The sequence below is a fragment of the Balaenoptera physalus genome, assembly GCF_965194825.1.
Source record: "Balaenoptera physalus genome assembly, chromosome: 10".
Taxonomy (NCBI): domain Eukaryota; kingdom Metazoa; phylum Chordata; class Mammalia; order Artiodactyla; family Balaenopteridae; genus Balaenoptera; species Balaenoptera physalus.
Genome location: NC_138889.1, coordinates 64,567,739 through 64,583,381, shown reverse-complemented (window position 1 = coordinate 64,583,381; position 15,643 = coordinate 64,567,739). Strand labels below are relative to the sequence as shown.

The 15,643-nt window shown below is 48.3% G+C and overlaps 1 protein-coding gene across 1 annotated transcript; it reads left to right on the top strand.

Moving 5' to 3' along the window:
* The first annotated feature begins 6,823 nt into the window (after positions 1–6,823).
* HPX (hemopexin) lies at positions 6,824–15,643 on the top strand. The gene is made up of 10 exons (XM_082409623.1): positions 6,824–6,940; positions 7,089–7,153; positions 7,252–7,323; positions 7,502–7,623; positions 9,240–9,390; positions 10,080–10,292; positions 10,555–10,662; positions 14,789–14,919; positions 15,000–15,162; positions 15,299–15,643. Exons 1-10 carry the CDS (start codon positions 6,858–6,860, stop codon positions 15,556–15,558), a joined length of 1,368 nt encoding a protein of 455 aa, XP_082265749.1. The 5' UTR covers positions 6,824–6,857; the 3' UTR covers positions 15,559–15,643.

The window sequence follows — 15,643 nt, the reverse complement described above, 5'->3', positions numbered from 1 at the left end:
TTTATTCATTCAAAAAGTACTTCTGAAGACTTCCTATTGGTTGGACAGAGTTTTGAGCCCTGGGAATACAGACAGAAATGGTCTTTTGCCCTTACGGAGCTTATAGTTTAGTGGGGAAGGCAGGCAAACCAGTAGACACAAGGAACTAAAGGTGTAATGAAAGTTTGTGTTAAATTGTGAAGGAAATGAATGGAACGCATTCAATAAAATAGAGAGTGAAATGGCGTTAAATAGGGTGGGCGAAGAAGGCCTCTTTGAGCAGTGACCTGCGGGTTGTTGCGGGGTGGGTAGGGAGCCAGCTGGGTTGAGAGAGGAGATAGAGATTTCCAGACAAAGGCGGAGCAGGTACAAAGGTCCTGAGGGGTCAAGATCTTGGTGTGTTGGAGGATCTGAAAGGAGGCCAGGGTGACTGGAGAGTCAGGCCTGAGTTGGATCATTTAACTCAGGTAAAGTGTTTGGATTTGATTTGCAGTATAACAGTAAGCCATGGAAAAGTTGAAGTGACAGGGAAGAAAGGGATGCCTTACAGGATGAACTGGCAGCTGGACAGTGCTTCTGTGGGGTGGGAAGAGAAGTGAGACTGAAAAACAGGAGAAAATTAAACATCTCTAAATTGCTCCTCTTTAAGACTTTGGATGCCTTAAAATCATCTATAGTCTTGCAGTTCTAGGCATGTCTGCTAAGAAAATAATTGGGCAAATGCACAAAGAGGGTGTGTGCAGCAATGTGTATCAGAGCTTTATTTATAATAGAAAAAAAAAATCCCGGTGAAACCTAAATGACCATCAGCAGGGAATGGTTATATAAAGTTCTGCTTACACATATAATGGAATTATATGCATCCTTTCAAAACGCCAAAGTCTGAGATACACTGTTACAGAAAAAACGTTGGGTTTTTTTTTTTTTTGGTTTATTTTTGGCTGCGCTGGGTCTTCGTTGCTGCTTGAGGGCTTCTTGTTGCAGTGGCTTCTCTTGTTGTGGAGCACGGGCTCTAGGCGCATGGGCTTCAGTAGTTGCAGCACGTGGGCTCAGTAGTTGCGGCACACAGGCTTCAGTAGTTGTGGCGCACGGGCTTAGTTGCTCCGCGGCATGTGGGATCTTCCCGGACCAGGGCTCGAACCTGCGTGCCCTTGCATTGGCAGGCAGATTTTTTAACCGCTGCGCCACCAGGGAAGTCCCAGAAAAAAAGGTTTATAAAATCATACCTTTGTTTTAAAAAGGAAATTGCAAGAATAGAAAAAGACTGGAATAGACAAAATGTTAATATATAGTGGTGTTCTCTGGCTAGTAGAATTAAGATTGATTTTTATCTTCAAGAAAAAAGACTTTTAAGCCAGAGCATAAGGTGGTCTCAGATATGTTTTTGAAGAGTACCATGGTTGCTACAAAGAATGTGTTATAGAGGGGCAGGAGAAGCAGAGAGGGAGAGGCTATTTCAGTAATCAGATAAGAAATGATGGTGTTTGCACTCTTAGGTCTAATTAGGAAGTAGGAACAATAGGATTCAATATTTATTAAACACATACAGTGTTTCAGGCCCTGCTCTAGGCACTGAAGATATAGCATTGAATAAAGCAGATAAAATCCTGGTCCTGTTCATTAAGGCAGGATGGTGAACAGTGCAGTGCTGGAGCTGGTTCATATTGGCCCACGAGGGCTCATTGTCAAATTTTCAGGAATTAAAAATTTTTTTTCGCCGTGCCACACAGCTTGTGGGATTTTAGTTCCCCGACCAGGGATTGAACCCAGGCCCTCTGCAGTGAGAGCTCGGAGTTCTAATCACTGGACCACCAGGGAATTCCCAAAATTTGCAGGAATTTTGACAACTGATTGTTGGAAACTCAGCCATTATTTAAAAATTAAATTATGTAAATTTAAAATTAAATTCATTTTATTAAAATCAAATATAATAAATACTCAAAACTCATCACTTCCTAATTATTTTACTGCATTTTACTATTACCTGTGCTCTTGGGGTTATTTATATGTGTCCTATCTGCAAGGTGGAAATACCATATAGTAAGTAGTATGTTACTGTGCATTTCTTCTCAACTCCATGAGAAGATGCAGCTTGAAGCTGCTTGTTGGTAGCTTTTTGGTCTTGTTGGTAGCTTGAAGATGGCCGTGATAGGAGTATTTACACCACAGAAACTAATGAGTGCTACAATCAGGGCTTTTTCCCTTCTGGAAAGCTGGCTGTTAAATATGCACCAGCACACCCCTTGATAGGGTAAAGAGCACACCCCAGGGAGCCAGGCAGCCAGAACTTAATCATGGCTCTACCACTTGCTAATAATGGGCTTTGGCTGAGACACCAAACGTCGGTTTCCCCATTTGTAACATGGGACTAATAATACAGTATATATTTTATTAAATCATACCAATAATATGATTTAATAAAATAATCCATGTTAAGTGTTTAGCACAATGCCAGGCACGTACATGTGCCCAATAGATATGAGCAAATTATTATTATAATTATTTATTCATAGGGAAGTAAGAATAGACTATGCAGGAAGGCCCATTAGAAACAGAGCAAGAGAAAATCCTGGAGGCATTGGTTGGGAACAGCAAGCACTTTTTGGTACCTGGAGCTGTATCCCAATTCTTCCAAGCCCAGGGCAAGGGAGAATCCAGCCTCTGCTCCCTGGAGTACACAGCCACAGGCAGCAGGCCCAGCACAGGCAGCACTCAGTGGGCCCAGGGCAAGTAACTGAGGTCAGAGAACTCAGATGACAGCAGGGCAGGCTGTACACAGCCATTCCAAGGGACAGTGGGTCAGTGTCCAGCTTAAATGTGGTCCCTGGCAATGCAGGGGAAAGCTCTGTCCATGAAGATGTTTGCAGGCCCATATTCAGACTGCCTCAGGGGGAAGCCAGAAAGCTGCTTGTTATGAGGATTGGGAAGACTACATGGAAAACGGGACGGTTGTATATTTCTGGGCTTGAATTCCCCAAGAAATCAAGCAAGAGACTGAGATCCCCGCACCCGCTCTGGGCAGCAGAGGTTTGCAGAGGGAGAGGATGTGGCACTAAGGCCCCACAGCCAGGCTGAGAAGAGCAAAGGAGGAAGGCTGTAGGGAGCCAGTTTCTGGGAGGAAAAGCTCCGGGGCTGTGGCCTCTGGTCGAAGGGTGGGAGCGCACTGATCCCTTCGGCCTCCAGGGGGCGCTCAGGCCCAAGTATGGGCAAGCATTTTGTCCAGAGCCGAAGCCAGAGCGCTGGGAAGGACTCAGGACAAGCAGAAACAGCCGTCTCAAGTGAGAAGAGAAGCAAGGCCAGCCCTATCTTGGGCCCCCTGAGAACAGTTGCCTTGTGCCCTGTTACCAGCACCAGGATGGCCAACATATCCACAGCCTGGGTTCTCAAATGGCCTCTCAGCCCCTGCTCAGAATATGAGCTCCAACCTGAGCTGCCTGCCACGTAGAAGACTCTGCTAGTCTAGTCCCTGAGAGGCTGGGGGGATGGGAGTGGGCGGGAGGAAGGAGGAAGGCTTCCAATTATGGCATCTAAGCCACCTTAGGGTAGGCAAGCAAATTAGGAAACAACAGTGGAAGAGTGCCACAAATCACTCTTCTGCGATAGGTAGATAGGGGTGCTATGAAGGGGACCAGAGCTGTGTGGGAAAGAAGAGGCTGAGCTGAAAAACCGCCATCCAGTATATGTGCTGTCTCCCCTCAAAGAGCCCTGCTAGGGCACAGGGAGGCTGCTTCCTGGACCAGCAGGCCTGTGCGGGGCCCTGCCAGTACAACTATTGAAGACCCTCACTGTGGGTTTTCTGAGGGGTGTTTGTGACTCGGTGTGAACGCTTCCATCTCCCCAGGCAGGCTCAGTGAAATCTGCAGGACACGCAGACGCAGTTCTGGAGCTACACACAGCTGTTGAGGGGTTTGCTGATGAAAGGTTCACTGGGTGCTCAAGGAGGGAGAATCCCAGGAAGGTTATATTAAGGTTTTAGAGGCTGAAGAACAGGAGAGGGGGAGTCTGGGAGTAGCGGCCCCCAGTGCCCAGTGCCCAGCAGCTGGGGGGAAGCAGGTGCAGTCAGAGATGCCCTGAAGTGGGAGAAGGTGGGTGTCAGGTATCTGTTGAGGGAGCCGAGGCACTGTCCATGCTGCCAAGGGCCTGGGGAGTCCAGCTTTGTTCACTAACCCAAGGGGAGCAATGCTGTTAACGTGGCTGTCTTCACTGTAAGTCAGGAGAGGATGTTGATCCTTTTGGCAGAGGCATGATGACACGCTGTTCCAGAGGTCCCAGAAATCTCTGTCTTCCTGTTAGGAGGAATCTTCGCAGAGTAGATAAGGGAAGTGAGACCTTTGCTAAGGTTATATATGTCAAGGGCATCTGAGAGGGATCAGGGCTCCTTCAGGCTGGACTGGGGAACAGGGATCCTGGAACCTCAGCCTGGCCCAGAGCTGACTCTGCCCATATTTGTCTCCTGCAACTACATCTCAGATAGAAATGGGGCAGACTTTGGGAGTAGCCCCAGTGAGTGCCGAAGATAGCAGGTACCAGAGATAGGAGGGCTAAGAGGAGGAGAGGGATGTAGGGCAGGGACACTGGAGAGAGAAACAAAACCATAAGATGAAGGTCAGTGCCAAGGAGACCTGTGACCCTTAGATGGCAACAGGCCTCCAAAATAACACACCCCCAATCCTGATATTCTCCTTACCCCAGAAGGAGGAAAATTGTTAGCAATTTGGCTGCAACGTTAGTAACACTATTCAGTACTTGAAATTAATTTTTTTCATTCAACAAATATTTATTGAGCATCTATTACGGGCATACTTGTTTATTGCACTTTATTGCACTTCACAGATGTGGCATTGTTTTTACAAATTGAATGTTTGTGGCAACCCTGTGTTGAGCAAGTCTGTTGGCACATTTTTTCCAACAGCATTTGCTCAGTTCATGTCACTGTGTCGCGTTCTGGTAATTCTTGAAATATTTCAAACTTTTTCATTATTATTATATTTGTTATGGTGATCTGTGATGTTACTGTTGTAAAAAGTTTACAACTCCCTGAAGGCTCGGACGATGGTTAGGATTTTTAGCAATAAAGTATTTTTAAGTTAAGCTATGTACATTTTTTTTAGACCTAATGCTATTACATACTTAATAAATTACAGTATAGTGTAAACATAACTTTTTAAATTTATTTATTTATTTATTTATTTTACTTTTGGCTGAGTTGGGTCTTTTATGCTGCATGTGGGCTTTCTCTAGTTGCGGCGAGCTGGGGCTACTCTTCGTTGCGGTGGGCGTGCTTCTCATTGTGGTGGCTTCTCTTGTTGCAGAGCACGGGCTCTAGGCATGTGGGCTTCAGTAGTTGTGGCACGAGGGCTCAGTAGTTGTGGCTCACAGGCTCTGGAGTGCAGGCTCAGTAGTTGTGGCTCGCAGGCTCTAGAGTGCAGGCTCAGTAGTTGTGGCGCATGGGCTTAGTTGCTCCACGGCATGTGGGATCTTCCCAGAGCAGAGATTGAACCCGTGTCTCCTGCATTGGCAGGCAGATTCTTAACCACTGCGCCACCAGGGAAGTCCCACGTAAACAAAACATTTATATGCACTGGGAAACCAAAAAATTTGTGTGACTCACTTTATTGCAATATTCACTTTATTGCAAGGGTCTGGAACAAACTTGTGATATCTCTGAGGTATGCCTGTACATGCCAGGTACTAGGTGGAGAAAATGTAATGGTACAGGGACTGCCCTGGTGGTCCAGTGGTTAAGACTCTGCCCTTCTGATGCAAGTGGCAGAGGTTCGATCCTTGGTTGGGGAACTAAGATCCCACATGCTGCGTGGTGTGGCAAAAAACCAAAAACATTTTAAAAAAATGTAATGGTACATAAAACAGGCAAATCAAAACAAGCAAAGAAACAAAGCACAAGCATGCAGAAGCAGAAGCAAAAGCGTAAGCAGACAGACAAAATAATTTCAAGTTTTATTAAGTAACAAAGGAAACAAGTGAGAGTCTGAAATAGCTAGATGGGGTGGTCAAGAAAGACTTCATTGAGAGGATAACATTTAAGCAAGAATCAGCTGTAAATATTGTGAAACCCCAGTACAGTTCTATTTATTCTGTGATAGGTAAACAAAACACTTTCCCCTTAAGGTGGAAACTATGGAGAAAGTCTAATTACTAGTAGGTCTCTCTGGAAGAGAGACACCTCTTCCTGCACCATTACTGTCAGCCCTTCTCTCCCAGGTGATTTTTGCAAAGCTCTTTGTCATTGGGGGTGGGGGCTAGGGTGGAACTTGGACTTTTGGCAACAGTGAAATATTATTGACCCATCAAGGGCAAAGCTAAAGAGGCTTGGGAATGCCCCCCAAAGGCCCCTGATGGAGCTTGGAAGAAGCTGTTCTCTGAGTAGTTCTAAGCGTGTTTGCGTATGTGTGTGGTTACTAAGTATATGTAAGTGTCGGTGTCGTTAGGGGTCTCAGAGCTGGGCATGGCACAGTACACAAAAAGGTTACGTTCCTCTTCTCACCTCCTGCATTGTTGAGGTAAATCCAACCACAGAAACGTGGTCCTCAATCAATCTACCCCCTTCCCCGACCTTACGGGCACTCAGACCCATCACCAAGGTGAAGAGAGTCACAGTTGAACATCAGTGGGCTGGGCTAGTCACTGCTCAAAAGTCACTGAAGGGGGATGGGCCCTCCTGCTGGGAAGAGTTAGTCTTGGACTCAGATTTCTGTCCAGACCCTGACCTTATTTGCACTGATGTAATCACCCAATATTGGCATAGCCCTGAGAGATCTCATTCCCAGCAGGCTTGGAGGTGGGGTGGTGCTGCTGCCATGCCTATATAGGGGTTCAGCCAGGTGCCCAGAGCTGTCCTGTGGCCTCTCCAGCTCATCATGGCTCGGGCACTGGGAACACCAGTTGTACTGTGGTTGTTGGGCTTGTGCTGGTCTCTGGCTAACGCCCATCCTCCTTCTCTGTGAGTGAAGCCGGGGCTGGAGGAGGGCCGGGCTCCAGATTAGAGTGGGCTAGGGCCAGTTTTTAGGTCTGGGGCAAGTCTGGGGTCAGGAGCTAAAGGAGAGGGATTGGACCCTGTGGAGCCAGACGTCTCCGTGTCTTCTCTCTAGGGCTAATGCCCCTAGGCATGAAGCTGAAGGTGGGAATGCAACCAAGTTGGACCCAGATGTGATGGGTGAGACCCTGACTTCCTGAGTCTATCTGTCTAGCTGTGTCTCTGCACTGTATCATCTGACTGGTCTTTTATTTGCTATCTCCCCACCTCCTTCCCAGAACGCTGCTCGGATGGCTGGGGCTTTGATGCTACCACCCTGGATGAGCATGGGACTATGCTGTTTTTTAAAGGTATGAGGGGCTGGGATTGGGGCATTTGGGACCTCAGACTTGGTCCCCTTCACCGAGGGTGTATCCATCTGCGGGAGATCGTAGGAATTATCTGAGAGTATCACCCATAGCTTCTTTGTAACTAGCTCGGTAGGCCAAAAGTTTGTTCCGGGTCCCTCAGTGAGTGTGCGTTTTGCAGGGGAGTTCGTGTGGAAGGGTCACAATTGGACTCAGGAGTTAATCTCAGAGAGGTGGAAGGATGTCCCCGGCCCCGTGGATGCTGCATTCCGCCATGGTCATGACAGAGTCTTTCTGATCAAGGTACGGCTGGACCAAGGTCAGGGCCAGGCCAGGAAGTGCTGGAATCAACACTAGAGACCCTTCCCCAAGTGGCCCTGGCATGGAGCCCTTACCAACAGGCTCCAGGTTTCCTCCCCCTGTGCCTTCCTTTTCTGAGAAAGCTCAGGCTAGGGGAGTTTGTGTGCATGCGGGCCTGGGAGGCACAACGTCCAGTGGCTCTTCTTCAGTCCTAATCTGCGGCCACACCTCTCTGCTACTCCTCAATCTGTCGACCATCCTTTCCTTCCGGGAAATTTCTTCCCTTGCTTCCATGACCCTGCATCAAGTCTTCTTCCTATGGTTGCCAGGTTGTTCACGACACAATGGTACCTGGCCGAGGGGCAAGTGGAGGATGAAATCCAGCCTACTGTGCTCGTCAAGTCCCATGCCTTGGCCCAGCCTGTGTCTGCTCCTTCTGGCACCTTCTCTTGACTCGCACAAAGATGCTGTGTGGTCGGGGCGGCCCTCACTGCCGGCTTTGTTTTCCCTCCTGCCTCTTTTCCTGCTCTTCTCAGGCTTCTCATCCTGGGCCACTCCTTGAATGTTTCTTGGGGATCCTTCCCAGCCCTTCCATACACCCTGCCTGGGTGATCTCAACCACTGCCACGGCTCTGAGTTCTCTCCACGTTGTGGACCCCAGATCTGGATCTCTCCCCGGAGCTCCAGACATCTCTTTCCGATTTCCAGGCTGACATCTTCAACTTAGATGTTCCGTAGGCACCTCAGATTCAGCATCCTCCAAACGGAGCTCAATATCTTCTGTACAAATCCACCCCTCCTCCTGAGTTCCCTATTTCAGCAAATGGCACCACCACGTGCTGATTCCTGCAAGCCAGGTGCACATGGGTCTTGAGACCTGGACTTTGGTTATCTTTGCAGGTTTATCTCCTCCTCCACCACATTCACTGTGTGCCAGCCACATGAGCATGCTGTGTACACGCTACTCCCTCTGCTGATAACGCCCAGTCCACACTTGTCTACCTGGAATATTCCTGCTCAGTTTTTAACTCTTGGCCCAAATGCCTCCTCCTCTGTGCAGCCGTCCAGGAATTCTCTAGGTTGACTTAGGTATTCCCCCTGTATTCCCAGTGCACTTCACATGCCTCCACCTTGGGGCTCACATGGCTAGGACTGTAGGATCCTTTCTGCTTTTGTACAGTGAATTCCTTGAAGGCAGAGACAGAGTCTTGTCACCCCTTTATCCCCAGTGTCTCTCACAATACCTGGCATATGGTAAGTCATTCAGCAACTGTTTCTTGAGTGAGTAAATGAACAAATGAATGTAGGAATGGGTGGATGATTGCAGGATGACTATTTGTGGGTGTGTTTGCCAAAACCAGTGGTATTGCAGATAATTGTGCCATGGGAGTATCTGGTTGTACATAGACAGTTGTGTGTGGTATAGTAACAGTGATGGGATTTGCACAAACTGAAGTTGTGCAAGGGGACAGCACATTGTTGTCCACAGATGGATTGAGAGTGTGTGGGACTGCAGAAGGATATTATGTAAGTGCAATAGATCAAAGATGTTGTGTGGGATGGCAGAGTGGCAGTAGTATCTGGCGTGCATGCTAAAAATAGCATGTTTTTGCATGCAGGGGGACAGAGTCTGGGAATACCCTCCTGAGAAGGAGAGCAAATATCCAAAGTTGCTCCAAGAGGAGTTTCCTGGAATCCCATCCCCAGTGGATGCAGCTGTGGAATGTCACCGTGAAGAATGCCTACATGAGGGTGTCCTCTTCTTCCAAGGTCAGTCCAGGCTGGAATAAGGGAGCCTGGGGTAGTGGTAGGTTGGTGGTGATAGAGGTAGTGGTAGGGATGGTGGTGGTGGTGGAACCACTATATGGTTTCCTGAGGAAGGGAAGGAGTAGAGAAGCCAATTATGGTCTAGAGGTCGAGTAGGGGAAGGAGGGGAAGTCATCCTGGAGAAGGTAACTGGGTGTAATTCTGCTAAAAGTCCCTCATTGTCCCCCATGACCCTTAGGACAAATCTATGTTCCTTAGTTTTACATACAAGGTTCTCCATGACCAAGTCCCTATTGACCCTCCAGCCTTGAGTCTCATCAAACCCTTACCTTGAATATGAAGCCCCAGAAACTCTATGCTGTTCCCTATACACCCAAGTTGCTTCATGCTTTAGACTTTTGTTTCTGGAGTTACATCTCCCCCTCTTGTCTGCCTTGTAACTCCTCCTTCAGATTTTAGTTTAAGTATCACCTTCTCTGGGAAGTTTTCCCTGACTCGTCCCACCGCCCTTGCTGAGCTGATCATGTGTATTTTGCTGCTCCATTTTATTGTATGATTACTTTCCTCAACTGTTTCCCTGCTGGGCTGCTCCACGTGATGGGGACCATATCTGGTCCATCCTGGGGCCAGTACAAGCACAAGGGAAGGCACAGCCTGGCCTCACTGAATGCTTGTTGGTTGATTGGACAAAGGCAACCACATGAGGTTCTGGGACTTCACTACAAAAACCGTAAAGAAACGTTCCTGGCAGGCTGTTGGCAACTGCTCTTCTGCCATGCGATGGCTCAGCCACTACTACTGCTTCTGGGGTAACCAATTCCTGCGCTTCAACCCTGTCACGGGAGATATGTATCCTAAATACCCTCTGGATGTCCGAGACTACTTTATGCCCTGCCCTGGCAGAGGTGAGAAAGCCCAAGCCCTGGGACCTCCTGGAATTTGTCCACCTTCCCTGGGTTCGCGGACCGCACGTATCCCAGCTCCTACCTTCGCCCTGTGGAATGACACCCTGGCCCTTGCCCTAGCTCCACTTGCATCTGGCTCTTCCCAGCTGTCCTCATATGGGGAAAACCTGCACCCCCAAAAACCCCAGCCACCTCTTCCACCTCGGAACTCATTCTGACCTCTTGCCTTCCTGTGTTCCCCCTCACCTATTTCTCCCCCAAGGCCATGCACACAGGAATGTGACCCACCATAGGGATAAACGCTGTAGCCCAGATCTAGTCTTGTCTGCACTGCTGTCTGACAAACATGGTGCCACCTATGCCTTCAGTGGTAAGAGATGCCCTCCAACTCCCCCATCTCTGCCCTCCATACCTCCCGTCTCTTTCATGTGTGTCTCTCATCTCTGGCACATTTCCTCCATTTTCATCACTGTGCCCCATATTTTGTCCCATCGGCCCCCATCCTTACACCCTATCATGCCCCTTTTCACACCTCATTTCGTCCGATGCATACGGTTCAACCTGTCTCTCATTGCTGAGGCCTCTAACTTCACCTGTCTGCCTCCCAGTACCATCCATTCCCAGATCTGTGCCTTCTCTGGACCTCTTGGCCCCTGTGACTCCTCATATTCTCTTTGCTTTTGCATGTCTGGCCCTCCCCACCTTGAGCTTATCATCAGGAGCTCCATCTTGTTCCAGGTGCCTGGTTCCTATGTCCAGGCCTCTGGGCACAGCATCACCTGGGGATGAGACGCTCCCATTGTTGGGAACCAGCCAGGAAGTGTTCAGTCCCTTAGACCTTCAGGCAATAGTCTCACCAGCCTGAAGAGATTTCTCCTCTGAGTGACCAGGAGAAACCCCTCTCCCCAGACCTGTGCCATTAAAAAGCCATCTAATGATACCTAAGGATGTTCTAGGGCTCATCAGACAGGTAGTGATAAGTTTTGATCTATACTTGAGGACAGCTCCAAGAGAAGGAGTGACCTACCACATTACACTCAGCCTAAGATATATGTATGATCAGACACAAATGTAAAATAGTGGTGAGAATACAGAAGAGTGAAAATCCTTTCTTGCTCCGAATCCCTGAATAAATCTGATCAGATATGACTACGAAGTTGTAATGAAAAATACACAGCCGCAAGGAGAGCATATCCCCACAGCAGGAATGCATGCTGTAATGAGAACATGCATCCGTGATGAAACGCACACCTGTAGTGAAAAGGTAGACCTATGCTGAGAATATATGCCAGAGTAAGAACACATAAATATCAGGAGAACATGCAGCTATGGTGAGAGCAAGGCACCATGGGGAGGACACATACACAAAATGAAATAGCGATGGTTATAGAGATAGAGAGATAAATAGAGATAGAGAGATATGGAGATAGAGACACTAAGAAAATAGGGCCACAGGGACCACAGAGATGTAGAGAGAACACCCAGCCATGGAGAGATCATGGAACCTCAAGACCATGTGTCCATAAATAGAATGCAGCTGAATTCCTAAATCAAGAGTATTAGAGATGTTCTATAGCTGTTGAGAGAATATTGTTATGTTAAAAATACCCAGCTGAGGTGGGAACTCACTATCTTGGTGAAAACACCAGTGTGACCCAGACACTCAGCACAGGGCTGGTCCTCTCCTCTCCCTAATTGATAAATCTCTTGTCTCTACCTCATAGCTGCTAATCCATTCTTTCTGTTTTGTCACTACTTCGGCTCGAACAGGGACCATCATGCCCTCTCTACTTTCTCTCTAGTCAGGATCTTTTAGCCTCAGATCCGACTGATAACTGTCTCGGCTCTCTTTTCCCTACTTGGATTTCCAGAGAGAGAATGGGACTGGCTCAGCCCATATTTTTACTCCAGACCACATTAAAGTGGCTGCTGGTCAGCCTCTGCATCGGCTTCTAATGGATTGGGGGCTCAGCACTTACTTCCTCTGCACAAAATGCAGCACAGCTCTGATGCTCAAAATAGGGGCCACGAGCAGGAGGGGAAGGTGGATATGTAGTTACTGTGACTTGCCCAGTTAATACCCATAAAGAGAACTTGTGGCTGCATTGGGAATACCAGCTATTTTTCGAGCACCAAAAAATATCGAGCACCTGATAGGCACTGGGCATTTTTCTAGGCACTGAGATACAGTCGTGAACATGGCAGACGAGACACTTGCCCTCAGAGAGCCTGCTAGCGGGAGAGAGGACAGTAAAAAAGAGAAAATGAAAGAGAATACTTTCAGGCAGTGTTAATAGCTGTGATGTGTTCTGGGAACATCAGAATGCTTCTTATTCTCAAATACCATTTGAAGCTAGAATAAATGAATTTATGAGTCGTTGATGTTTTAAAATATAAAATAAAAAATGTGAAGTGTCCCCAAAAAGCTGTGAAGAAAATAAGACAGGATAATGGGATAGAGGTGAAGAGAATTAGGGGCCCCTTCTCTGAAGAGATGATTTTTGAGCTGAGATTTCAGTGATCAAAAGGAATTAGCCACATAAAGCACTGGAGGAGAAGCATTTTAGGGAGGGTAGAGAGCAAATACTTTGAGGGGTCAAGAAAGGAGGCCAGTGTGGCTGATAGGTTGAGAAGGAGCAGGTAAGTGGCTTGAAAAGAGGGAGGCAGGGGCCAGATTACATGGGCCTGGTAAGGATTTTCAACTGTAAAAGGAAGCCAGGAAGGGTTCTTGATCAGGGCTGTGATATGTTCTGGCTTATTTTTTTAAGCATCTGTCTTTTTCTCTTTTTAAATTAATTAATTATTTAATTTATTTATGGCTGCGTTGGGTGTTCATTGCTGCGCGCGGACTTTCTCTAGTTGCGGCAAGCGGGGGCTACTCTTCGTTGTGGTGCGCGGGCTTCTCATTGCAGTGGCTTCTCTGTTGCAGAGCACGGGCTCTAGGCATGTGGGCTTCAGTAGTTGTGGCTCGCGGGCTCTAGAGCGCGGGCTCAGTAGTTGTGGTGCACGGGCTTAGTTGCTCCGCGGCATGTGGGATCTTCCCGGACCAGGGCTCGAACCCGTGTCCCCTGAATTGGCAGGCGGATTCTTAACCACTGTGCCACCAGGGAAGCCCATGGCTTATTTTTTTTAAAGGATCATCCTGGCTTCTTGTGGAATATAAGTCACAGAGGTACAATTGTGTAAGCAGGGAATCCAGCGAGGAGTTCTTGCAGCTGTCTGGATTGGAGGTGATGACAGCTTGGACTGGGATAACAGCAGCAGAGGTGGTGAGGAGTCATCATGATGTATTCTGGAAGTCGGGCCCATGGCACTTAACCAATGCCTTGGATATTGATCGGAGTGGGGAAGAGAAAAGAGAGGTTTCAAGAATGACTTGGCTTTTGGGGACTGGGAAACTAGGTGACTGGTGGTTCCTTTTTCTAAAATTGGGAAAGACTAGGGAAGGAGGTGTGTGTGTGTGTGTGTGTGTGTGTGTGTGTGTGTGTGTGTGTGTGTGTGTTTGGTGGGGGCAGAAATAAGTTTGGACACATTAGGGTTTTGGTGTCTAATGGTCCCAAATGGACAGGTCAGGTAGGCAACTGAGTTTGAGCCTGACACTCGAAGAAGCAGTCCATCAGATCCAAAGAGAACAGATCAAAAGTCATCCGTATATAGATGGTGTTTAAAGCCCTGGACTAGGTGAAATCACCAAGAGAGTGAATGTAGATAGAGCAGAGGTCCAAACTGGGGGATTCCAATAATAGATATCAGGCTGAAGAGGAGTCAAAAAGATAAGAAGAACACTGGAAGAGTCTGGAATCACAGAGCCAAGATCCAAAAAAGATATTTAAAGAAGGGAGCTGTGAGCAGTCAAATGCCACTGAGAGGTAGAGTAAGATGAAGACATTAGATTTGGCAAGTTGGAGGATACTGGTGACCGTGAAAAGAGAAATCTCAATGGAAGAGGGAAACAGGAATGTAAGTGAAATGGGCTGAGGAAGAAAAGGTAAATGAGAGTTTAGACAATTCCTTTAATAAGTTGTTATGAAAAGGGGAGAGGAAAATTAGGGCGCTGGTCTGGGTACTCCCTCCATCTCCTACCACCTCAAGGGATTAGAGAACACAGCCAGCGTGAGAACGCCCAGTGGAAGCTTGCTGCGGTGCTTCCCTTTTAACTTCTGGCCACTGTCTCATTGTAGCATCTCTGCACACAGACATCTGAGATGCATAAGGAGACCCCACTGAACCTCATGACGCTGGCCTTACCTGGCAACTTGGCCACTGTTCTCCAAGCTCGCCCTTCCGTCAGGCCCCTACTGACTCCAATTCCAATTAGGTCACAATGCCCAACTTTGCCAACCAAGTCTTGCTCAACTCCTCACATGGCCTCTTCCCTCTTGGCCTCTGGATGCATTCTTTCCTCCCTCTCGAGACTCACCCCTGCCTCTGTCACTTGCCTCTTCACTGCCTGGCCTTTTACCACCAGTACTGCAGGTACCTCTGCTACCCCACAGGATCCCACTACTGGCGTCTGGACACCAGCCGGGACGGGTGGCATAGCTGGCCCATCGAGCATCTGTGGCCCCGTGGTCCTTCAACAGTGGATACTGCCTTTTCCTGGGATGATAAGCTCTATCTGATCCAGGTGTGTGTTGGGAGAGACGCTTGGGGTGGAGACAGGGAAAATACCCAGCTCTGTGCTGATTAATGTCCTTTGTCCTCCAGGGCACCGAGGTATATATCTTCCTGACAAAGGGAGGCTATACCCTAGTAGATGGTTATCCAAAGCGGCTGGAGAAGGAATTCGGGAGCCCTCATGGGATCAACCTTGATACTGTGGATGCAGCCTTTACCTGTCCTGGGTCTTCTCTGCTCCACGTCACGGCAGGTGAGTGGCGTCGGGTGCTGAGGGGTGGCTTGTTCTGCTACTTCTCCCTGGCACAGAGCCCCGTCAGGGCATGAGAAGAGCCAGGTCAGGATCCCCATGACGTGGAAGCCATGTTATGTCCGCTGTTTCTTCCCAGGACGGCAGCTGTGGTGGCTGGACCTGAAGTTAGGAGCTCAAGCCACGTGGACAGAGCTTCCTTGGCCCCATGAAAAGGTTGACGCGGCCCTGTGTACGGAAAAGTCTCTGGGCCCCAACTCGTGTTCCGCCAATGGTCTTGGCTTGTACCTCGTCCAAGGCCCCAATTTGTACTGCTACAGAGACGTGGAGAAGTTGACTGTGACCGAGGCCCTTCCCCAGCCCCAGAAAGTAAACAGCCTCCTGGGCTGCCCTCACTGACAGCACTGCTGATGTGAGTCTGGTCCAGCTCCTTCTCCTGGTTTTCCTTACAATAAAGCCAGAGTGCTTCCTCGCTTGAATCAAA

Excerpts from the sequence above, each read along its gene's own strand:
- HPX (XM_082409623.1), top strand. The coding sequence starts at position 6,858 with ATGGCTCGGGCACTGGGAACACCAGTTGTACTGTGGTTGTTGGGCTTG. Across the intron at positions 7,154-7,251 it reads GTTGGACCCAGATGTGATGG|AACGCTGCTCGGATGGCTGG; the intron begins GTGAGACCCTGA and ends CCTCCTTCCCAG. Across the intron at positions 10,663-14,788 it reads TGCCACCTATGCCTTCAGTG|GATCCCACTACTGGCGTCTG; the intron begins GTAAGAGATGCC and ends GCTACCCCACAG.